The sequence below is a fragment of the Bombus impatiens genome, unplaced genomic scaffold (genome assembly GCF_000188095.3).
Source record: "Bombus impatiens unplaced genomic scaffold, BIMP_2.2 scf_0135, whole genome shotgun sequence".
NCBI classification, from domain to species: Eukaryota; Metazoa; Arthropoda; class Insecta; order Hymenoptera; family Apidae; genus Bombus; species Bombus impatiens.
In genome coordinates this window covers 483,729-510,310 of record NT_176554.1, presented here as the reverse complement: position 1 = coordinate 510,310, position 26,582 = coordinate 483,729, and the positions used below count along the sequence as shown (strand labels likewise).

General features: G+C 40.8%; 2 protein-coding genes across 7 annotated transcripts in view; both read right to left on the bottom strand.

The window, feature by feature from the left end:
* Positions 1-26,582, bottom strand: part of LOC100747554 (CUGBP Elav-like family member 4) — a 548,998-nt gene that overhangs the window by 392,257 nt on the left and 130,159 nt on the right. The gene's annotated exons all lie outside the window — the stretch shown is intronic.
* LOC100748401 (protein yellow) lies at positions 5,047-7,731 on the bottom strand. Its single transcript, XM_003486918.4, has 3 exons — positions 7,243-7,731; positions 5,940-6,346; positions 5,047-5,696 (listed from the first exon to the last, which is right to left on the bottom strand). Exons 1-3 carry the CDS (start codon positions 7,588-7,590, stop codon positions 5,213-5,215), a joined length of 1,239 nt encoding a protein of 412 aa, XP_003486966.1. The 5' UTR covers positions 7,591-7,731; the 3' UTR covers positions 5,047-5,212.

Here is a 26,582-nt window from a genome sequence, read left to right as displayed (position 1 = left end):
TATTCATTACGTCTATCCACCACCAATCGTTCCTTTCACGATATATCGATATACGAAAATTGCCAAACACCCCACCGTAGCTTAAGGATTCACCTCAGCCCAGTTTTATTACAAATCTTTTCCTAATCCTGTTTGTACATTCAGATATTAATTCGGATTCTTTGTTGTAAGTTTCGTCGATATCCGGAAAGAAACGGTGAATTTGCTGACTGGATGAATTATCGAAAGTAGAGCTGTATCGTTTAAATTGGTCGACAAACGATAAAGTAACTCGAACGTAAGAATTTAGCTTGTAAAGTTTATATATTTTCATGGAAAATAAACGATAACGTGGAAAATATACCTTCGATAAATTCTTGTTTTGTTACGTGTTACGATAATAAGAATTTTACTCCTTTTAAGAACTTAAAAAATCGTAGATACTCGTTATACAAGTTAAACTATACAAAAACTTTCGTTACAGTCTGCAACGACATTTATGAAGCACGAGATGCGAATAGTTCATACCGATGTTGTAACGAATAGCCAGGAACCTGTTACATTATCGTAATAAGTCGTACGCAGTAATAGGAGATGTTATGTAAAGTGCATGTACGTTATTTGTTAACCATTTCAATTAACGTGTTTTCTTTCAGGTAACTACAACACACATTACATATTCCACGAACTTACTGTTTAAACGAAACAAGGAAGCCGATGCTCTTAAAATCATATGTCAAAATAAACTCAAGTAAATCTCACTCGATCTACGCAGACAAAAGTTAAAACGTCAATGGGCATTATGTAACGACAGTGCGTAAATGAACAAGTTGTCTATATGCACGCCCGCGTTAACGCGCCAACGTTTCAAGATAGATATACATGTACTTACGATTACCAAACCGTGATATCATCGGTACTGTACGTGTGTGTGGCGGGGAACGTTGTGGAAAAAAGGTGGAAAGGAAACGGCAACAAAAAGTTGCGGCTGCACCGTTATTTGCGCTCGTAAACATGACTCGGCGCGCTTGCACGCCGGTGCGCTCGCAGCAAAGGTAACGAATGGGAGAAGTCGAAACGACCACACCTTCCTCCGAAATGCGCTCTCAAACCTCGTTCGTACTCCCTGTCAGCTTTTCTCTCTCTCTCTCTCTCTCTCTCTCTCGCTCTCGCTCTCCCTCTCCTTCTCTCAAAAGAGAGAGTACGCTTATATACCTACGTACGTGTTTACGCTGTGAACGCGCCTCGCCAAGCGGAACTAACGATAACGAACGGTTACGAATGTAAGGGACCAGTTTGCAAAGCAAACGACATTTCAACCGAACGCTGCATACTACTCGTGGAAGAAAAGAGAAAAACAGATGAAACGAGGTGGTAAGGGTGAAACAGATGGATAGGAAGGTAGATAGGCAAACAACGCGAAGCACTGGCATATAAGCCGAGAGCGTGCCCAGTGCCCAGAGATGTCTCTATGTCGCGCTCAAGGAACGGTTAGCATTGTCTCTCGCGATTTACGTATATTTTCACTTTGCAGCGATAAATCGGGAAATTGCAAAGGTTTAAGGTGAATCTGTTTCGTATACGTTAAACGTTTACTCGAACTGTTGCTTTTTATGAACTCGAAGTCACGAGTATTTTAAACATCTTTTCATTTACCGAACTAAATTGCTAAACTATTAGGTCTTATTAGCGCACAATTTTATATAAATATCTATTTCGAACTTTCACTCGATATATTTAAACGTAAGCAAGAAACATTGATAACCTCGTTTAATATATTTTATATATTTATATATTTTATATTTCCTCTTTTGTGATCGCCGTTGAATAAGAGAACATTCTTACTTAGTATAATTACGTAATACGACGACTTTCCCTAACACAGTATGTTACGTCGAACATTCCGGTCAGTAGACTTTATCGGTTTTACTTTCTAGTCCATTGCCTCCATAATACTATCTTCGCGTATCTACTACACCAAGCATGATGTGGCAAGGCCGTAAAGTCAGTTAATAGTCGAAGTAATCATGCTTCGGATGCTGAGACAAAGGAACTGGCATAATAATTGGGGTACATAAAGACTGAAAATCCCTGGAAAAATTGACCGAAAAAAATATTTAATACAGAAATAACTAACTGTATATATCGTATAATATATTTTTTATTAAAAATTGTAATTAAAAATGTAATTTTTATAGTTCTATACGGACTTAAACCTTAAGAGGATCGATAATTTAATTTACGATCTCGTTGCATCGTTGCTCGTATGAAAACTATAAAGAGGACTGGAGGGTAAATGAAGATGTAACGATACCGACGTTGAAATTGTTTGCAATCTGGTAGCAACTGTGACGATAGTCGGAGGAGCAAACTTCGGTTTGAGTTAATGACGAAATAGTGAGCAGGATGTAGCAGTTGGTTTATGGGGATCTTGCGGTGACCTGGTTCTGAGTGGTCAGTGGTGCCTGGGCTAGCCGTATCGTCCACTTGGATCGTAACTAGCGACGGTAACAACGGCAATACGGCAACAGCAGTGCAGAAGCAATGTTCGCGTCCTCGTAGCCGTTAGCGCCGACGCAACGTCCAGCCTAGTAGACAGTATTTGGTGGTCCAGGTTCCGAGCAACGGGCGCATCTGCATCGAACGGAGACAGGATAGTAAATTACACGTTGACTAGAGCTGACAACCGCAATGCGTGCCACACACTGGCATGCATGGGCTTCTGCACGGGATGCCGTGTGTTTATGCGAACGGTGAGTCCAGCACTGTCAAGCCGTCTAGGCCGCTCGGTGAATTATAGATGAGCTCCCTTAATAAAGACACCAGAGATGCCCGAAATTCTCCCGACGTTCCGTCGCCGCAGAAACCCAACGTTCCTTCGAATTACAAGCGGATACCACGTGAGTTCGTTCGTTCGTATGTTCGTTCGCTCAACGGCTGCGTGAAAGAACGCGAGTGCCCGTGCTTCGTGCCTGTGCACGGGCGTGAATGGCCCCACCGCTTCTCAGCTTGACTTTTCTTCGATGCGATATGTGTGGCTTGTTCGTTCGAAACGCAAGAAGCAGCGGAGAATTCAGAGAAAAACAAAGTAATTTACCGTGGCCGAAGGAAAAGCTGTGACTATGAAATACGCGGTTAATTTCGCGATTAAAGTTTAAAATTTCATTCCCGACGTGCGATACGTTTAGCGCCTGGCTATGCACCTCTTCCGTGTTCTTTTTCATTTAATTTGAAAACATTCCTTTGCAAGAAAGTGGACCATACCTCGGTGAATTCTCTAATTGCTTGCGATGAAATTTTTATGCAACAACATGCGATCGTTCACCGGTTAGCACTTCCCCGGCATTACGTGCGAATAAATTCTTTTCGCGCTTTTCGCGATCGTTTCTTCGTTTCTTTTTTCCGAGAAATAAACGGTACACGAGTTCACCGTATTGGTCGTAAAGAGATTCTAAAGCGTGGCATCCTTTTCTTTCCTAGAAACTCGATTCCAGACTGTCTAGCGACCGGTAGTCGTGGTCACACTAACAGTGATTGGAGTGTACGCGTGAGTATCAGTGCCAAACACTGGTAGTTATGTATATTAGGGGTAGTAAAACTGATGTAAATTTATTTCGAAATTCCGCGGTGCTCTCGTAAACTTGTTTTAAAACTACCCTCGTAAAACGATTTGAGTCCTTTTCTCCGTGCACCGTAGACGCGTTCGCGGCCAGACTTTACCGTCAAACGCCTATCGCCTCTTAAGTAATTCCACGTCTTACCCTTAAGATAACGAGTTTGATCGTGAAAACGTGCTCTTGCATGGATCGTTCGATGCCAACGTTATACCTCTCTTTTTAGCTCGAGTCTCGATATTTTATAATACCTCGATATCGCGATGAACTTATCGAGCCACGATATAGATTTCCTCTACTTTATGAAAATACGTAAAAGGGACGTTACGAAGAGATCGGGAGGCGTATTGTGTTTTTACGAAGGTTGTCGTAAGTCAGGCGTTTTGCAGCGTCATTTATTAACGAAATCGAGGAAAGATAAAAAAGGAGTTTCGCAAACGTTTTCGACGCGAACGTTCTTTCTGGAACGGCCTCGGGGTCGAGCTAGATCGGTTATCAACGGCAAAGCGAGCGAAGGTGCAGGTTTTCCAGCATACGTGTCGGAGTAGGCCGATGCCGGGGTCGGAAAGGGAGGAATCGAAGGGGAACGAAAATTTAAGGGCAGCCATATATTATCGCGACGAAGGGGTTGTCTGAGGTTAACTGCCAGAGCTTCGCAAGGGGTGTGGGATCGGGTAGTGTTGAGGGGAGCTAGAGAGGCGAAGCTGTGCCATGAATATGCCGCCATTAGTCACACGCCGAACTGCGCCGTAGAAAGAGAAGTAGGTGACACGAATTTCCCGGCATTGCGCGCCCTATTGGTATCCCAAGGGTGCCGCGGCAGTAACGCGAACAATTCCTCGTGAATGCGCATTTATCTCAACCAATCTCCTCCTCCCTCCGCCTTTTGCGCCTCCGTCTCCTGCTTCGGGCTTGTGATACCCAAAAGGCTGATAAAACTTCCTGAATTCGCCGCGCCGCCGAGAAAAAGGCATCGTATCGATTTTCTTGTCCAGAAAAACTTGCGGCCGTATCACTCACCGCACACCTCTCTGTCTCCGTCGCGTTGCGCTCGTGCCGCGACCAGCTGACTATACTATCGAAACATTCAGCTTTCTAGTGACGCTCTGTCATGGACAGGCCTCGTTACATCTCAAAAGGCAGCGATGAAACGGTTAACTAAATTGCTACACACTAACTGTCATTCGCAGAATCCCTCTCCTACACTCGTCGCTTACTCTCTCTTCGAGCTAGTTGAATAATTCCCGGTGTCTAGACATTCCTGATCTTTCACGAAAAAAAAGTGATCATTATCGAAAAGTTAACAAAAGCAGCTGTCTCGGTTATGCAAAACAATTGACGGTTGTCAGATTCTGAAAGTATATTTTATATAAAAAATTGGTCGATAATTTTATAGGAGAATATATAAATATATCACTGTCACATAATGTATACACGTGAGAGAAATAAATCGTCTTGTTCGAATAGAAATTTTACTTATATGTTCCCTATTTGTGATTAAGTTACATTACAGATGAGAAATACACTTTATCGCTCGTATGATTTTGCGATCATACGAAAGGATACGTAGGTAGGATCTGGTGAATTGAATTTGATTGGGATAATGCAATTTATTCGATTCATATCCGGTGCCAGAAGTTGGTATCCGGAAATCTGTGTTTTATGCCAGAAGGCTCGCAATTCGTCCCTCTGATAATATCATCGACTTTCCCTCTGATTATACGGAAATTCGTTTCAGTAGGTTTCAGGGTCATGTTTATCGTCTTTTGTAACCTGTTTGTGTTGAACCACAACTCTTCTTCGCCCCGTCTGTTTCTAATTACTTTAATGCCACTCACGTACTGCAGCGTCTCCTCATCTTGAGCAATTACCACGACGTTTTCCGGTGTAAATGGTTTCTCAATGTTCCAGCAAGCGACTGCCGTTAATTGGACTAATTGGAAAAATATTACGCCTCTTCGCGACGTTGCTTGAACACCCGCTTGGCTTGCTCGCTTATAGTTCGATTCGAACACTATTGGTTCGCTGTATTTACTTTCCTTTAAAGAGTAGGTATTCGTAAACTTTTGTCGATAGCTGGCCAACGAATTGAAGTAAAGATACCTGGAAATTGTATAACGTGTGACGAATTTCTGTTGAATATACAACAAGCATCGGACATAATTTTTGACAATTTTTCATCGACTTCCATTTATCTGTATATTCCTACTTTCCTCGTTCTTCGATCAACTCACGTTGAGTTAAGGAATAGAACATATTGCATAGTGTTTTAATAGGATTCATTTTCCGAGATTACTTTAAATGTTTGTAAAACTTGTTCTAGAACATGAATAATAAAATCGATACCTTTTGTCGAAAAATCCAATTGGCGACAATGACATTCCGAGAGTACCATCCGTTAAATCGAACGATTCTCCAGCGATCGTAATGTTCATGGCATCGTCATCCGGGCCAAAAGCATTGCCACGCGTGTTGTTTACTCGCCATGAATAATCGTGATATAAGTCATAAATCAGTAGGCCATTTTGATCCACATCCGCCACGTACAGATAAGTATCGAAACATGTTTTTCCGACATCGACGATTGGCGTAACTAATGCTGCCTTCCCGTACAGCACTTGATCACCCGGAACCACGTATTTATGGACCAACTGATCGTTCGCAAGATCGAAGATCAATATTTTCGAAGGACAAACAGCATTTCCTCCGATGTGACCAGTATCCACAACCCACAAACGATTGCATTCGTCTATCTGTACAGTGATTTCGTTGCTACCTTTAATATAATCTTCCACGATTTTTAACGCGTTGAGTTGCGATTAATTCTAATGGTAAGCATATCTTAAAATCGTATTAATAAAATTATAAAATAAAAAAGAAGTAATTCCCGTAGTCGAATATTCCAACGTGTAAATTTCCTAACAATAACTATCATTAAATAATAAATCAGTAAATATCATTAACATAATGATATAGCTACATATTTTCATTTAATATTTATGCGTGTGTACGATCTTTCGATCTCTTTTACGATCTTTTTTGATTTGAAAGATTACGTAGGAAAAGACACATCTCCGTTATACACGTGAAATAAACGTTTTATTGCATTTATCATCCGATTATGAAATATTTATAGAAGAATGTTAAACGTCGTGTATAACTTTTAATCGTAGAATATTTTAAACGCGTTCATTTATAGGTAATTCGTGCAAATTCTTCTATTATCCTCGCGAATTGCCAAATTTTTAACGCTCTACCAAACTTGTAATCAGCAATATCGTCAAAAGAAAATTCTACCTCGTATCACTTAGTGGAGTTACAATGCCATACAAAAATTTCTATGCATCTATTTTGTGATTTTCCATATAATTGCTAAACGTAGACGTTACTAAATTTTGCTGCTTAGAAATCTTTATATGCCACCCCATATCTCTACGAAATTTAAATAAAGGTATTAATAAAATTATCGTAACAAGAGCTGTTTGAATTATTTTAGCGTACACAATAACTCAACGGACAATCTTGAGAGAAGTAAAGGCTTCTACCAAGAGTTGTTCATTCGAAGAATTTTCGTCTGAATTTATTAAAATGCCATTTCACTGGTAAACCTGAAAACCTTTGCAGCAATTACACTTATCGTGATATTTACCGCCAACCTATACACAGATATTATGCTGTCACAACTGTATGGCGTGTGCCAGGTCCAATCGGGATACGGGATCAGTAAAGGACCACCGAAACCAGAGGCAGTCGTTACCAACGACAAGCTAATCGGTACACCATCCAACCACTGAGGACTTGTTACGAATACACGACCATATCTATCGATGTCCACATCCTGGGTAAACGCGTTACCCAGCGTCTGATTTCTTCCCGTCAAATGAACATTCGGCCAGGTCCAATCCAAATATTTCCATTGAAAAGCAACTTCTAGTCCTTCGCCTGTTGCACGATACAAGAACCCAATAATCAAGATAAAACTGAACGATCGAACCATCGCGAATTACACAAGAAACTGAAGCCTTCGTCGTGACATATGAACAACATATGCTCCACTCGGAAACTCGTAGACTAGAATGTTCGTCGCTTCGATCGGTTTCGCGATCCGAAGTACACTGCGTCACAGAGCAGCGCAGATATATTCTTGACAGTGGCATTACTACCATCGAAACCAGTTACTTTCCCTGTCCATACGGCTTGATGGCGTGGTTAACCTTGAACTGAATATTACGAGACTGTTTAACGCGGCTTACGATATCAACTATCTGGATATATTACTAGATAATAGAAAGTGAATAAGCGGTATTACATATGCAGTCTTATTAGTAGGCGCAAGGTCGTTGCTCTCTGCATAGGTACTTGCTATACTACAAAATCAAGAAGTCGATCTTGCGGTTAAGAGATTTTTAATACTAACAAATATAACAAGCATAACGTTAAATCGTACGTTCAAGACGCTATGTTGGTTCAGCCGATCGAAAGTTGCTTAACACTAAACCTACCAGTGCTGCTCAAATTGACCGCTTTCAAACTTCTACACAAATTTAAGCATATTTAAACGTTACCATATCGCTTCATAATCTCTGACTTTTCCTAAAACACGCATACAACATATTTTTCGGTATTTACTTTTAGTTTGTTTTTTCCTTTTTTAAGAAGAAATTGTATTCTGCCTTGCCTATCGCGGGCGGTCAATTTGACCGGCCGATAAAATATTTTAGTTACTCTTAAAATAAATGCAATCGGTATAAAGAAAAGGCTATCTCAAGGTCAGATGACAAACAAAATCAGTAATAACAAATAATAACAACTGTTACGCTCGTAACGTTATCATAAATCATAGTTCATCTCTCGGTCAAGATCGCCACCAGCTGTCAAGACATATCACTCAGGCCTATAATAATCCTAACCGCCATAAAATTTAGCATTTTTTACAGTCGATTGTTACAAACATTTCGAAAGTCGGGAAGTTTCTTAAGGTTGTCGCTCATTGCGATAAAACACGGGAAAATCGGGTTTATTCTTACTCCACACTCGAGTAACCGTTGGTGGAGAACGGCCAGTACTCATCGATATTTTCTTATAAATATCGTCGTCACAGACCATATTCTTACTTGCTATCGTCTAAATTACAGCCCTCGACTTCTCGACCAGAATACATCTCAGTTTGTTAGTCAATCAGTCGACGTTTAACCTTGTTAACTCGGACAGAAAGCATCTCAGAGCGTTTTGCGTAAAGTTGTTATAAAAATAAAAGTAAAGCATATCAAATCCGACAATAAATTGGCACGTCGATAAGCTGATCTTTGGAAATCCACGTTTTTGCTAAATCGATTTAATTACCGCGAAAATAGTGATTCTACGATGCACTTTACTTTCGTGGCTTTTCTGTATTTCCCGATGAATACAAACACGAGCTATCAGAACCGTCGGCAGTGTGCGCGTCGGAACGTCAATAACGAATGCTCACCGAATGTGGTCATGAACGCATTAGCTACTGCGTGATTCGAAACTGGATCAGCTATTTGGAAGCGGTACACGCTCACCTGAAATAGAGCTTCAACTATTTTCATGTAAATTTGCGAGCGTGGCGAAGGTTATTAAAAACGTTCGTGTTCGAATACATCTTGGCATTCGGCAAATCGATTGCGAACCCACAAACTACAGGATTAAGAAAAGTTCCTTCGTTTCTTTAACACTGCTCTAGGTTGTAATTTCTTAATCAGCAGCTCAACCTACAAACGCAACGTCAACGAATGTAAATACACCGCAGGTATACTTGAAATCGGGGGATTAAAATCACACGTATATTTAACTAAGTATATGGATACTCGAAACGAAATAATACGAAAAATAATAATAAACGGTGAAAGTAAAAAATGAGAATCGCCTTTATCTAATTTTAAGACGCGAACATATATTTTAACTCTCGTTGAATTAACCCATTTAAAACGAATGTAAAAAGGATATTTCGCAAAACTTTTTTAGATCGTATATCTAAATATCACTGCGTCGATCAGTGTCGCGAGCGGATCGCTTAATTTGTATTTGCACAGCGTTATTTTCACCAAATTACTGGGTACGCTGCGAACTATTTTTATATCGCAGATAATATGTATTATTATCATCGATCCGAGCATTGCGTTTTAGTTGCAACAAACCTTTAATATAGATATCCATGAAGTACTACATAAAAAAAGAAAAACGACAATGTAAGATTGGTCGATCTTGCGTTTCGCGGATAATGAAAACCTTGGCACGTCAGAACTGTTTTCCAACTGTTACGTACGTAAGTACGAATCACGCAATACGCTCATAATCTCCACGCTTTTCATGGCAGACAGCACCTAATTTTTTCCACCAACCCTTCTCGATTTCGACTCTGAATCGCTTTACACCCTTCGCCACATCTGGCCAGCACAACTGTGTTTGCTAAGGAGAAGTGGAAATCATAAATCATCCGGCTAGTCACGATTAAGCAGAACCAGAAGACAAATGGGTGGTTAATTTCAATTCTAATGCAAAGTGTACAACGAGTATCAGTTATATTCGTACCATAAAGATACATTTCCAGAAGGAATTCTTGTTTTAGATTAATCTATAAATAAACCTGTTTCAATCATTCAAATGGACATGACTTTATACTCGAGATCTTCACTTCTGAATCATAATTTATACTTCATGTTCAAGTGGTATTATAAGCACAATCGTCGATGTAATTTTCTAGTAATTGTTCTCGCGATATAGAAAAATTGCACTTAATTTATAGAAGAAATATGGTATAATATGTTATAATACTTTAAGATAATGCATTATAATAATAATTACGAAATATAAGAATAGCATATACTGATATTAACAATGTAGTATTAAGAATTCAGGAAGTATTATTCAATTTCGCAGTTAACGAGACATGAATGATGCATTAAACATTGCAGAGTACGCACTTCCTTGTTAAAAGTGAAACGGTCCGCTCTCTACGAAGTTAACAAGAAATAAAAAACGCTGAATGAGGACAAATACATAGGTATACGCACACAGGGTAATGAGTACACTGCAAGCTACTTATGCAAATTAGTTCGTCCAAAACAACTCTTCAATACCAAACGAGAACTTAATAAGGAAACAATAATCTTTCGTAAATTTTACGATCGTAAAGATCGAGCTAGTGATAGAATCCTTTATCCGATGTTGTAGAAAAATTTTATGATAGGAAATGCGCGTAGAGATGAATATTGCGATAAATATCGTGGAATCGTTGAACGTCAATAAAGGTTTAATGTGTACGAAGAATTCATAGAAGTATAGTCGCTCTCAGAATTTCATAAGAGTAGGAATAGCGTAGTTTTCTCTTTCGCTCTCTCTCTTTCTATTCACTTCCACTGATTTAAATATCCAATAAAGATTCTTTGCCGTTACGTTGCACAAATTGTGGTAAAAATTTTTCATCCAGCGAGATGTAGAAAAAATGTAATTGATTCCTGATGTACATTCATCAGAAATATAAATTGCATTTGAGTTTGGTACACGTGTCCTTTGATATAATATATCTTTTTATGAGAATAAATAAGATTCGAATGTTTTTCGTTGTGAATTTGAATTACGCAATAAGTTACTAACTTTTACCGATTTTTGCGTCGCACGTCCTGTCGAAACTGTCTAATTATCGAAGAACCTGTCTAGAACTTGTCTAGAAATGTCATTCCATCAAAGACTTATTTCAAAAATATGGTACTATCATATTATGTATCATATTATCATTGTCTAAATCATTCTATTCAAAGTGTTAATTAAAGCAGATAATTTCATACCATATATCACATTTCAGCGAAATTTCTTCAACCAAAAGAACTTTTGTAAATTTAAGCGTTTTACACACAAAAGAACATTTTACATAATGGGTTTTGTGGCAGGTAAGATGGTGAACTTCATTTTCTTCGAAGTTCTTGTACAAAGTTCTTGCCGAAGCAAAAACTACAGGTAAAAATAAAACTTTTTAAAGAGAATGCATCTGTATGTATTAGGTTTTATGGATATTTGAACTACTACCTACTACGTCCTTTTGATATATTTCTATGTATAGTAGTAGTAGTTAACTAAGTAACTTTGGATCTCTATAACATCGTACGTAAAATAAATTCACAATTTTGTGACATATAAATTTCATCGGCACGGGCATCGAGTCGTTATATCCTCAAAGACGTATGCCAGTCACATTTCTCGTACAGGATTAATCGAAAAAGAAAAGGAAAAGAAAGGTGGAACAATTTACGGCGATACCGTTCGTTATTCCCGACGGTTCGAACTTCCGAACTGCCATTCTAGCAGAAGCTCTCGCATCGTACGATTTTATATCGACAGCGGAAGGGAGAAAGACCCGCAAGATGCGTCTCTCTCCGGTTGAAACAGTTCTTCTTCTTCTTCTTCTTAAACTGAGTTTGGTAAACCCTCGTACAAGTTGAAGTTCTGACCGTGCGGGTGGCGTCGAAGGGGCGTAAAGGCGAAGGCGTCGTAAAAGTTGGACGAAGTCAATTTTGCAGTTGAAGTTGGTAATGCGATTTGTGCCGGAATAAATAGTTCGAGTGGGGAGCACACAGGGCACCCTTTCCTTTTGCTACACCTCGTTTCTCTCCGGTGTCTGACCCGTGGACCAATCCACTCGAGTTTGGTGTCACGGGCACGTCTGTTGGACCTACTGAACGTGACAGTCTTACCCGAACAAATTTTACGTAGCTAGGACGAAGCAACGAGTGGCAACGTAACAAAATAAGAGACTCATTACTCTCGGAAAATCGTCGAGATAGTTGTACTTTTCACTCCGTCGTCGTTACAAAATCTGCCTCGATCGAAAGCAACGCGTCTTCCTTCGTTTCGTGGATTTTCTCTTTCCAACTACGATTAATTACAAACGACTAATTGATTATAAACGACTGTGAAAGCGCATAAATTGATCTTTCTACAAGGATTAGCCTATTTGCGAACCGATGCTTAAAATCTTCGAACGACGAGTTAAATAACGACGTTCCTGCGATTTTCCACGGTAAGGGTAAGCGGCAAATTACTAGAGGCTTTGACATAATCCGCGAAAATGCAATAATAAGCCACGTTTGCGGTGAAAAACGATCGTTCGCTCTTTCCTCTCCTTAACCAGTGATTCTCTTTTTCCTCCGCTCTTACCACCCACCAACCAGCCTTCCTTTCCACTCTTCCGCCACCAAGCGAAAGTTTGCTGCGTTGTAATCCTACAAATGAAAACTTACGCTAATTAAACCGTTAATAGCGGACCGCGCATGTAGGTAACGACCACGGTGGTTACTTAATCCTGAGAAAATGAAACGTTCGGAGTCTGCGTGCGTGTAAACAGCGACTGGCACGACGCTCTCTCTCTCTCTCTCTCTCTCTCTCTCTCTTTCACCGATCTCCGGCCACACGCCCACGTTCACGACCATTCGTACGATCGGCAGCATAATGGACGAACGCATTCTATTAATGAATTAATTTTTTTCTCTTTCGATTCTATCCGTATTTCATCCCCTTCCCTTGGCGTTCGCTCTTTAAAACCAGCGTTTCGTTAAATTGCCTCCTTTCTCCCTCTTTCTCGTTCCTTCCTGACCACCCTTCTATCCCTCTCTTTCCATTCACCCCGAGCAATTACCGGCGGTTTAAATAGCCAGGCGGAATAATGCGAAGCAAAGAGTCGTTTGTTTTCGTAGCAGGTTTCGCAATTCGAAAGAGGAAAAAGGGGAAGCGATTTTCGTACCGCCTTGCTACAGTTTCACTGCATCAAACGATATCGCGAAACACGTTGAAAAATAGCGGCGCGACCAGAAAGGGCAGGAAATTTGAATAACACAATTCGCCGAGTTAAGTTTCGAAAGGCGCGTTAGAACGGCACACCTGGAGGCTGCAGCAACGGAACTGTTGCCGCTGTTGCTGCTCATCGGTGAAACATGCTCGCTCCCGATTCCACACCACCCAAGCGCCGCAACGAGACGCGGTAATTTTGTCAAGTAATAACTTCCAACTAGTTTTCATTGGAAAACTTTTTATCCCATTCCAAAATGTCGTTATATCGAATAGTGGCTCGCATTCGTTCTGTTTTCTACTATTCGAGGCGTTGCACCTTCCATGGCCAAAGAAACAAATAAATGGCGATCGTACACCGTTTACTACGAGATTTCCATATTCTCGATTAATAGATACGTAGGTGTATTTACTAGTTCGATTCTAACGCTTTCGATCCTACCAACATTACCCATATACGTTGAGCAAAATCCACCAGGTCACATAAGAAACGATCCTAGCCGGTAAACGTTTACACCTGGAGGTGTATAAAATGCATGGAAATCTATATCCATCGATAACCACTGTGAAAGACATTTATCGTTCACATATATTATCGAGGATAGATTGTCGGCGTGGGACGTTTGTTTTCCGAGAATATCTTAAAAGAAAGAACAGAGTCTAATTAAGTTATACGAGGCCATTGAAAGTACGCAAGAAACCACTTTAAACGCAAGATCAAAGAACAGCTTACAAAGAAACTGACTTTCGTCGATTAATCGTTCGACGAAAGAAGAGTTTAATCGGTCTATTATCGATTGCCCGGCTTGAAAATTACGGTAACAGTATTATATCGAGGGGAAACGTTCTTGCAAAGTTGAATCTTGATCGGTTGCGCGCTGTTGAATTTCCAAACGAATTCCGTGGTTTCCAGACCGATGCATTTCCACTCGGTCGTGGCTTCGGTAAACTCGCGAGAATAAATAGAGGTGAAGTTGTTAGGACAATCGAGGCAAGGTATTAGAGCCAGCCGTTTAACCTTCCCCGTCGAGGGGTGCCGCCAGTGGATGGCACTAACACGGCACTTTAATTATCGAAAGTGCTTGGTCGTATGGACGACCGGTCGCGTCTTTTTCCGAGGAAAACCGAGAACCAACGGCGCGTTGTGTTGCCTGCAATTTTTCTTCCAGCTGCGAAACATTGCTACGTCACTTGGCTCATGTTAGTCAAGTAGGATTACCGTAGCGTCACCTGAATCTTGTAATGTTTTGTTGCGTACGAAGAACTGCATCTCGTTGTCGAGATAGAATCTTTGCCATAGCTAACCTCTTGGAACCGTTTCTACGACCCCTTTGCACGGTATCACAGAAGAGCGACGTTTCGCTAACAAGAACTTTGAAAGGATCTCCCGAGTAAGATCGACGGTGATTTATCACTGTAACCATGGTCCTGCGCATTTTTCCTATGCCGTTCACGTATCTCTACCTTTCCGTACCACCTTCTTACACGTTCTGTGTACACCGACCGATCCAATTGACTATTGTTACGCGACCAACCTCTGGGACACATCTCGGTTGAATAGGTCCCTTGAATATGAAAATGATATTATTTATAGGTTGACAAGGTGACAACAATAAGAATAGAGAGAACATTAATCACAGGTTTGCACACAGTTTATGTCCATTGAACAGCTCACGCCCAACTCTGTCGAATTGAATTACGTTCGCACCGCGCGGCTGGCATCTATCAAACGCAGACGTGCTTTGATCAGCGTAGTCAATCGTGTCTGTACAGGGCTCGTAAACCCGATTGCCGGTAAGATGTCCCGATCGCACAACCGAATACCGATTCGGTTTGATTACGTCTGATTCGAGGCTGCAAAGCCTCCGGGTAAAACCTCAACGCAGAACCACACGATTCGAAATATCATTTGGCAGAATAACGACATTGATATTTAACGTAGGAACGTTGCGAAGCGTTCGCTCGCGTCATCGATTTTTATTACTTCCATGTCGAGTATATCTCACGAACTAAATTTTGAACGATGTTCGCGCGATCTTCGTAACTAAGAGATTCCAAGAAAGAAAGGGATAGAAATATCTCTGTATTTTGCGAGTCGAAAGATTGGCGTCGAAATCAACACACGGTAACGATCATCGAGACTTTTCTCCAAACGCGACCAACGCTTTTAGATTTATTCGGTAAATACGACAAAGTTTATTCTCACGCTTCATTCGGTGTAACTCGAACGTTGATTTACGGCGTTTGTGCGGCACGTAAAACCGGACACAATGCGCACCACGCTCAGAAGGCTCGGTAAAACGGGTTCGTTTCAATCGTCCTTAATCGAGTAAGTTCGCATATAGTTGTTTGTTCTCCACCCGCCGCCATGGCTATTCCACGTGTGACCCACTGGAGCACAATGGCTACTGCTCTTTCCCCCGGTCGCTCGACTGTCAGCAGCCAGTGCCTGTGTAAATACGATACGGCACTCGCTTTTCGTGCTTTCAAGCACAGTTTAAAAACTAGGAAAGGTCAAAAAAAAAAAAAAGAAAGAAAAACAGAGATAAAGTGGTCCGGAGAGAGAAGAACGCGCGTATAGGTGAAAAGGTTGCGCGTACGCGAAGGATGGAACTTGGTTGAAATTGCTCCGCTTGGTTTTCAATTTACAGTTCGTACGACGGTATTTACTTCGCTCGTTTCCGAGAAGGAACCACTCGCATAAAAATAATATTTTACGGCGGCGGAAGCGTCGCTGGTTTATTTCACGTTACCAAGCAAAAACAAACTTTATTTTTAATCTACGCGGAAGTTGGCTTCGGAACGAGAAGAATACAAGTAGTTCTCGTTGACTTCTTCAACGACGTTACGAACGATATTTTAGCAAATTAAATATTAAAATTTGAAAATAGGCCGTTGCTTCCTGCCCTAGCCTCCGCCTGCGACTGCAAACCGATTTGTAGATTCTAAAGCATTGAGCGAGCGTAAACGTCTCGCATGAACGTCTCGTTAGCGTAATCATCGATTTAATGTTCGTTATACGAGTGACGATCGATAATGGATTTCGGGTACGGAGCGAAGAGAGGAGAGAGAAGAGAGGAAGAAACGGGAGGTGGTTTAAGTTATAGACGAAGGCTCGAATCGACACGACGAAGAAAAACGGGGTAGCTTGATTGCTAGGCGGATCGCAGTCGGTGATTTGAGGCAATCTACCAGGTTCTTGTTACTCTGGACGACGAGTAATAACCGTAATGGGAGCTGGTCTTCGAAGGTAACTATCCTTCTTTCGAATCTCTCCTTCGATCTTATTGTCAAATCGGCCGAAGAGCCTTGCCACTTAAATCAGTCTACCACGCGCGTGATTTGTAGAAAGATTCTGCGGAGACAGGTCGTTTTTAGCAAATGAGTCGTAAATTTGCTTCGAGATCGTTACCGGTAATAGCCTCGCCGGTAGAAAAGGAAAACATCGCGTCGAATCGACGGATACGATTAGCTGCAGCCTCGACTAATCGCATTCGTTCTTATCTTTCTCTCAAACACATTTCCGTTCGTGCCTTCTTTATCGTTAACCATTTCTAGAATTAGCGTTTTTACCATCGAACAAACGAGCTTGACAATCTTCAAAGTAAATTTTGTGTGTTTATTCAAACGAGTCTGAGAACTACGTATTCGAGATTATAGCTCGCTCTGGATATTCGACCTCGGTCGACTCTGGTATAGTTATCGAAAGGAGGCGCGCCGTGAGAAGAAAAATTGAATAAAAATCTGGAGATATCGTTAGCTGGTGAATTTGTCGATCCAAAGGTGAGAATTTTGACCAGATAAAGCCATATGTTTAGGATTCGGCATAAATGTATTTTCACGGATGAGAACGATTTAAAAATGGCTTCTATCGTATTATCGTATGAATAATTCATGCGAAAAAAGTGTTCGTTCGGTTTCGTCCATCCGTATTCGACGCATCAAAATATTCGCGAGAAATATTTATTTACTATACAATTTAGCAAACGTCACCGACGCGTTTACATTTATCAGCATCCCGTGAAATGTTTTCCACCGATGTTGAAAACAGCTTCGTTTCGTCAATCTCTTTCGTTATTTCCGTTGGTTTCGTGTCATCGAGAGTAGCGAAAAAATCAACGAGAGAGGGCAGGGTGCAGGAGAAGGAGGGGAATCCATTTTATTGGGAATCATCGCGCGACCATCGTATTATTTATTCGTATTTCCATTGAAACTTTCCTGCCAGCGCGACGAATCAACCTGAATAAATAATATGCTGTTATTGTGCCGACATACCGCAGTCTGTCAACTATGTCAGTATTGCTGGGAAAGTTTCGACATGGCCCTGCAGGGTTTCCGGCACCGCATAGCTGCCTCGAAACTATTTCCAATATAATTCCCCGTCGACGGTAGCTACGAAAGTAGCGACCTTTACGTTTCTAGTGCCGTTATTTTCATAACGGCGAATGACGTCGTCCGCACAAAGACCATCGAGAATTCCAAGACTATTCACATTGTTAAGAAGATCTTGCCAGACGTTTCAAGTCTTACCCGTAAAGTGGAAACAGACGAGAGGGTTCCCTCGTCTCTGACAGACCTCTTCTCCGTAGAAAATTCCTTTTCATTAAATTCCCAGCTGGTGAGAAAATACGCGAAATATCGGGGACGGGAAATAAAAATAAAAAAAGAGAAAATATACTGCGTTTTAAAGCAAACAACACATTGTTTGGTTAAAATAAATATGCGTATTTTTTCCAACGAAATAAACGAACGTTCCTGCTAAAGCTCGCGTATACATGTACCCGTCGTTACATGTACTGTACGGTACGGTTTTCGTATGTGCGTATATTTTGTAACGTTACGCTTAAGCTCTTTCGACGGAAAAAACTTACAGCGTGATCTGTAACGCGACGTTCTGTCCAACGTAAACGTCAGAATTGTCGGTAAAATTTTGTTTCGAGCATTTTTTTCGCGAATCTCTTGCAATGGATCGAAGCAGGAAAACGAACAATTCAAAATTCACAGGGAACGAACGAGCTTCGGTGAGTACCGGTGCACGGTCTGCCAAAAAAGCGATGTCAGTGAGGTTTGTCGGCTGACAAATGGCCGGTCGCCCCGGGCGAAGCTTCGTCGTTTAAACTCGAAGTCATTGTGTCGGAGCCATTAACCGTTAGGACGATCGAAAAAAGGTATGCGGGCAGGAAGTGCACCAGGCGGAAGAACGAAAGACCGAAAAAGGGAAGAGAAGAAATATCTGGCAGCTAATAAACAACGGCCCTCTATTCATGGATTTCATCACGTCGTATGATCGTACGACGGTACGAAGTGAGAAAAAGAGAGAGAAACGAAAGGGAAACGGTTGGGGAGAGAGAGAGAGCGAGAGAGAGAGAGAAAAGAAGCAACGAGAACGAGGGAAGGGGATTGAACCGTAGCGTAGACCAAGTTTAAACAGCGCAATCAATCTTCCCTTAATGAACTCTTAATTATTTCGAGGACACGGCAGAGCGGGAAAGGAAACTGCCCGTATAATGGAGGCGCAAAGTGCGCGCAACCCGAGCTATACGCAGCTGCGGTGAACCGGTTGTCGGTGTAGGAAAAGAGCCCGCGGTCTGGGGGTGCTGCTATTAGATAAATATAGGGAGGAACAGCGCCACGAGGAAGGCAGCGAAAATGAAAATAAAGGGCCACTCTGCAACTTCTCGCTCTCGTGTGTGTAGCATCCCGCTGAGAGAGAACAGAGGCTACGTTCTCGACGCGAGACTCTGCATTCCCTCGACGATTGCGTGGCCGAGGACTGCCGGGGGATAGATGGAAAGAGAAAAAGAAAAAACCACGAATCGAAACGAACGGCACGACAGAGTGTCCCCGCGTCCTCCCGTTATCCTCTCGCCCCCCTCCCCCTCCCCTCTACTCCATCGAGGATAATCTTATCTACTTCGTTTGCTTTAATCGTCTCCCGAAAATAAGTTATTACTCGGAGCGCGAAGAAAAATATTTATTGGCTCGATAAGGACAACTTTGGTATTGGAAGCGCTTCGTTGAAATATCGAGACGCATATTTCTTTCGACGAACAGCAGATATTTCGTCGCGATACGCGATTAATTTACATCGTACGTTCTCGCGATAGGTTGGAATTAAAGAAAGAAGCAGATAGTGATTTCGTCGGGTTTCGCCCTCGCCCGATAGCGATATCGCGTAATTCTCCCGTGGGAAAATTCGTTCCGTTCAGTCGCCAGTGGGAAGAAGAAAAATTAAAAAACATTGCTGGTCGGGTCACGAACGGCTTATAATATACACCGTGGAAATTACGCGAGCCGTGCGACGACATAACTTCGAAAATTACGCGAGTAGAGTACTAAAAGTTTGCGCGATCTAACTACTACGAAGTCAGTCCACGGTGTGGCCCTTATTCACCGCCCTCGTGGGACTTGGCCACGACCACTGTTATTACGGGGAGGGTTGGTCCCGGCTTGCCGAACGTGCCGGCGAAAAAGTCCTCTTTAATACGACGAAATTCACTGTGACACATCCAGGCTACACCGTGAGCCGTTTAATAATGAATTTCATCCAATATGCATCCCTCTTTGTCAAGGCAGACCACGGGGAGCTTTTAATTCTTTTCGATATGAGGTAAACATATGAAACTTTGAGCAAGATATCAGAAAACTTTACCAATCTCAATTTGTTTCGCCGTTATCGTCTTCGTTCCACTGTGTTCTATCGCGTGCTAAAACAGAACGACTCAACGCGAATTTTTCTTTTACGAAATATTCTTTTGTACCGCTATACGTAGTTATCCTCTAACGATATGCAAAGGAAATCTTTGTCGAATGTCTACGGTAGAATATCCGCTTAAACTACGCTATCGATGACAAACTTGTTAAAAGTCGATATTCAAATTCAATAGCAAATACGCGAGGAACGTTTGTCAGTGACTTTGGCGTGAGTTTGTCAGTCGCTCGTTCAATGAAACTAATTGTAACAGCTACGAGCACTACAAGTGTAACATACGATAACTTTTCCATGTGCCCTCATAGAACGTTGATAAAACACAATCGATACGAACTTGCTCGAAAAAAGGCAACGCGTAATTATTCGTACACGTTTGTTCCTTGATTACGAAATGTCTCGGTAAACACTGAATTTACCATGGAAAAGTTACGCAAGGTACGCTGCGGTGTGTGGCAAGTGAGAAAGACGAGACAACGAAATAGCATATTGATAAGCTGGAGCTCGTGAACTGCGCTCGCATGTCAATAAATCTGCTTCAACGCTTTGGCCGCCGATATTGACGTTTCCGGGAAAGGCTAAACCGCAGGTCGATGTATTACTACGCGATTAGAGAGTACACTACATACATACATACATACATATATATATACATACGTCTTTCATGCCCGAAAGCGGAACGAATAAAAGTGCATGTTGCATGTTTGGCTAACTAGAGGTTTAGCCAAAATAACAGCTCGTAATAAAATGCTGATGTAACGACATGTCAGTGTGTTATTTGTACGGAAAATTAACAATCGTGATGAAGAATATATCAGTATAGTATGGTTAAATCCAGCTATTTGTTAGACAAACAAGGCTTGTCACTTACTAAAGCACTTGCAAGAAGACGAGGAATACTCGGTGCTACGGATGGAAGAACACTTGTTGATAGAGGAAAAATTCCAAGTACAGGTTTCAGGTTCCGCTTAAAATTAAACAATCTACCAATGAAACTGCAATTGAAATTTTGAAAATTTCGATTAAAATGTAATCTGTAATTAACATTAAAGAAGCTATATAAGCAATGTTTGGAGATTAAAACGAGGAAAAGAAACATTGTGCGACTCACTAGGTGCAGAATATACAATTTAGATAAGATAATACTTTCGTTGCTGATATTGTTACATAATATGATATATTGGATATATAAGCAGAATATGAAAGTCTTCGACGATCAATCTAGGATTTCTTTCAGACAAATCGAATCATTCACCCTAAAGAATGATTCTTTTCCGTTAACGAGGACACCGGAGTTCGACGAGGAAGACGATGTCGAGTTGGCGAAAACAGGGTTCCATAGATCAGAGAAGAGATTCGAGCGACAATGCAAAGAAACCAAAAAAATTGACGATCGTTTTCGTTCCATGATGCTGACCCAAATTTCGCCACAGAGTTTCCGCATGGTTGACGTAGCAAACGTTCTCGGTTACCCTTCCTCATCTCTTCCTGTCGTTTCTCTCGCTCCCTGTTCGCGATCTCCTGCTGATATGGATGCCGATAAAATTGAACATCCCCGCAGACTCTAATTTCCAATCGTACTAGCGTGATTATGATAACGCCCTTTATGACTTGCTGGAGTGAAACTTAGTTGCCTTCGTAATAGGAAATTCGCGACAGTCGAACAAATTAGAATCCCAGAAGTTTCAAACTAAACAACGTAATTAGTATTATGAATTGGTATTATTTTAGCGAATAATTTAACATCGTACAATCGAGAAATGTAAAAAGACCAAATACGTAGCAAAGAACCATGTGCGATATTATGAGACGTTTTTACCAAAAATAAATACGTCGGGAAGATTAAAGATCTGCGGAAAATTTCCATTCGTTTTGCGTGTATTTTAATTTTGCTTCGCGATCAAAAATATCCTTTACGAATGAAATTTTTGTTGAACGGCAGAGAAAAAAGGCAAAAGCCGTCCGGCTGGTAGACGTACGCGCTTAAGTGGTCGGAAATATTTCGCTTACATGGAAACAGCGGGCTCGCGTTGAACAATGTGCTTTTAGCCTGCTCGAATAAAATGTTACGTCAGCCATCGAACGTTCATCGGAAACCCGGCCTCGTTGGCTGACGGATACCGAGGCTGGTCTACTGGCCGATAACGAAATTATCTTAATCCGGGCCGATCGATTGACAGTTAGTCGATTGCGCAGCATTGCTAGATGGCTCTGAGTTGTACGGACTGACGGCAGCAGCGTGTCCATTGTGCGGTACACACGAAACTGATGTGTATTTTGATGGTCTGAAGTGCACGATAATGCTCCCATTGAAAGACCCGCGATCAAATCTCCTACCAAATCTTAACAACTAATATAGCTTGTGTTCCACAGATAGATAGCGTATAGAACGTGTTTCGGTTGAGATGCTTGTAGGAAAATTAAATAAATTTTAAGTAGTGTCACGTCTCGCGCGTGACAAGTAGTAAGACAAATTGGCTTGTCAGAACCAAATTAACTGGTCTATTTTATTCGATCAATGATACGACAGTAGATTAAATCTACTCTATGATACGAAAGTAGATAAAATGTGAAATATTTTGTAAGAATCGGTCGTTTGTATATATATATTTTTTGTATATAAATATTTTCCTCGATCTTTTATTGACAAATGTTCTAAAAATACCTATCTGTTTCTTGCAATTTCAATGATAATTTAATTGCTTTTTAATTATTTTAATCGATACGTCCTTCTGTACGCTAACAACATATGAGAAAACATGCTAACGTAATAAGATACAAGGTAACGAGGTAACAAGGTTTAATAATACATCGTAATCAGTCTTCATTTCTTATTCGCAAGTTCTTACGTTCGAATATTTAAATGTTCTTTAAATCATTAATTAATACTGTCATGGTAATTTTAAAGCTAGCTTTAAATAAGGCTAAGCAAAATCCTGATTCCCGATCTGAAATACGTATCTTCTTGAAACAAATTCGCTCGTTATAAACATTACTCGTTGACCTGCATCAAAGTACGGCTTGTCTTCCGCTTCCTACTTTTTATCGGTCTTTAGATTAAAGAAAAAAATTGAACTGTGCCTCACGATTAATTTTGTTATGTTGTTCTTGTCTGTCTCGTTTTCTTCTAAACGCATCCTTTTACTTCAAATTGGAGAAAATAAATCATAAAATATTTCGCGTTTATGGCTCTCAGAAGATTAATAATCAATTATAATAATAATCAATTTTAATCTCTCTCTCTCTCTCTCTCTCTCTCTCTCTCTCTATGAGGATGAAAGTTCCACAAATAATAAAAAAAATCGTGAAAAAAGAGAAAGGAAGAGCAAAGATATAAGCATTGTACAAAGAACGAAGGTTGTCAAGTGTGGCGAGCCATATTTGGAGTCGCGTCCAATTTAAAAGAATCCTTGGGCGCGGTAGTTGCCTAAGTAATGACAGTTCTAGATCTTGCAACAATGGACGCCCGTTGCTACAGGGATTTATTAACGTAATCTGCTTAGCTTCAGTGACACCGAATTAGCCCAGTCCGTTTCTTCGTAGCCTAGTTCTCACGTCGAAGATAAAACAAAAGCCGACCTTACTTTGCATCTTCGTGTCTATCGTGGGTTTTCCTTTTGTTATAGTATCGTATTTTGATATTACGACACTTTTGAAGGAAAGATTATTGTTAAATACAAAACGCGTGAGATTATAATCAAATTCGATCAAATTTCATTATAAATGCATAAAATATATAAAATGAATTTATAATCAAATACAATCATGTCGGAGTAACCGTCGAACTTTTCGGGTGATTAATGTTCCTCCTTCGTTTTTTATTCTCTCCTTGCTCTCATCCCGGTGGGAACTAATTTCGTAGAAATGATTGAAATTTGAAAAAATGCGACGTATTTATCTCGTTTAAACACGGTCCTCGCGTTCTACGTCACGTCGTTTAACATCTCATATTCCGTTGAAGAGTTGTTAGACTTCGAGAGAGAATCATAAAGGGCGCGTGAAAGAGTAAAAGAGGAAGAGAACGAGCGTAAACGAGAGAACGGAGGGCAGACAGGAAAGAGGACAGAACGAGACGGAGAGAGAGAGAGAGAGAGAGAGAGAGAGAGAAAGAGAAAAGAAGGAGAAAGAAAACTGCTAAAATCGATATTTAAGACTGTTCGCTTCCCAGTGAAAATTTAATAACCAACCTCGAAGTATGTGCCCGGGGAAGACGTGCTCTCACTACATACACGTGTGAGAATGTTCGGTCGCACGACGATGGTTATCGTACGATATTAAATCCCGGTCTGAAATAATTAAAACCTGCCGAGAAAGAAAGAATACTGTGTTCGATGGTTGAAAAGCAGGACAGAGAATCACATCGAAGCTCATCTTGTAGTAACGGGGCCTGTCAACCTTACGTTGACAATAATTGCGATCCTTGCCGGTCATGCTATGTACCTGTTATGTATGTAACGAACGGTGCAGGATTTAACGATCAATCGTACAACAAGCCAATGCTCGTGTTAACACAGTTAATAATAGAACTAACATCTCAGAAGATGGCGGTGAGGTGGTAATTTCAATGTTAAACATCTCATAAGCGATTAATCGTTTGTTCTCAAAACCGTATATCGTTAGGTTCAGTTCTAAAAGTTTGCGATCGTATAAAGCTTCGTAAGAAAGTTAGAGATACATCGCACGCGAAATATAAAGTATTTGTTAATTTATCGCAATGAAAATTTTAATAACGTGGAATCAACAGAATATAACGTGCAACGTCTAACTTCCCAATTGGATACTTCTCTGCATAGATATTTACATTTAAATTATGCACGATATTATCGCGTGTACGTGAAACACACACCTACGTATATTCACGTTACGCACGCAAGGTTAAACGTTAACGAAAGGTAAAGTTAGAGCGAATGTGGAGGCGTGGGATAGAAGATTAACAAGCGAATTGGTAAATGAGACACGCGTAGGAAGCAGTTATAAATACGAACTAATTGAATTCTCGTTTTCTCCGAAATTTAAGGCGAGAATACTACTGTGGCCGCTATCGGTGGCGGCAACTTGAGCGATGCTGCAGCTCGCGAAAATAGGCGCCCTCTTGGCTTGGCGTTGAATTATTATTCCGCTTTGTACGTACATCCGCGAATATTAATATCCCGACTCTTGACTTAATTGCGGAGAATGGATTTTAGACGTAGTCCGCATGGTTACAGGCAATCCCTACTTACTCCGCACCCTATATACCCATATACGGAACCACCACTATTTCAGAACGCGTAGCGTGAGCAGGAGGCTAGATGGTATCCACTTTCCCGATGGGTTGAGGCGGTGACGCGATATTTTTTTGTCTACTGAGAGTTTTGGCGACAATGCCACTTATCTGTATGATGAGACTCACCATTCATCGTTTTTCCATCATCATCCAAAAGTTACAATTAGCCGAAGCGTGTCGATAAAAGAACAGAGGTTTGGTAAAAGAAGAGATTGTTACGTTAGTGGACGAATCTCTGATTCCACCACATACCGGTATCCATTCGCATATGAAACACAGTATTTATACGATGCAAATGATTTCTTTAGACTTGAAATGAAAATGAATGAAAATCTTTAGATTTATCGTTATAAGAAAAAAAGGATTTAATAACAATTAAGTAGTATTGACGGAATAACAACTTCGCACAAACGATATGCACTGTCGTTTCTCCCTTTTTTGTTGTTCGTTTAAACGTTTGGTGACAAGTGATAAATACGTCGGTTTTTAGGTCATTATATTATTATACTCGATGTAATTTGGTACGATTATAACCTAGTTTTGTTTCGCTTCAAAGCGTCGGAAGATAAGCTATTCACACGAAAGCAATAAATACGACTATTAAAAAGATAAAAAAATATTTATGCCGGCGGAAAGATTTCGACAAAACAGAAAGCGTCGCCGCAAAGTAACCATTAGCAAAGATCTATCAAGCCTGATAGGACATTTGAGGCGACAAAGAACCTTGAAAGAAATCTTGAGAGAACACTCGAGTGTCATTGCAAGTAGTGGGGAGGGCACTCGGTTCTTTCGCTCCGGCACTCTTTAGCGCTACAAGACCAAGAAAGCGAAAGTATAAGGGTGTAGAAACCGCCAGTCGGAAAGAAAGGAAGAAGGACCGGAGAAAGAATGAAAAGAAGGGGACTGGTAAAATGGAGCACCTAATGAACTTGAGGAAAAAGTTAAACATCAACGCTGGAAAACCGTTAATGAATGCCTTGAATAAAAAAGATCGATATTATCGTTAGCTTTCTTCTGAATATTGCCCCTCTGCATCTGAACGAGGACACAAAGTGTTTCTTATCGTATAACAGACTCCTCGAACGTGCTGAATATTTAATTATTCCGCAATTTTTTCCTTTGCAAGAAATCATAAAGCAAACACGCTTCAAAGCAAACAGCGTCCGAGTCCTCCTTAATTGTCCTCTTTTCGATGTGTCCCCCCCCCCCC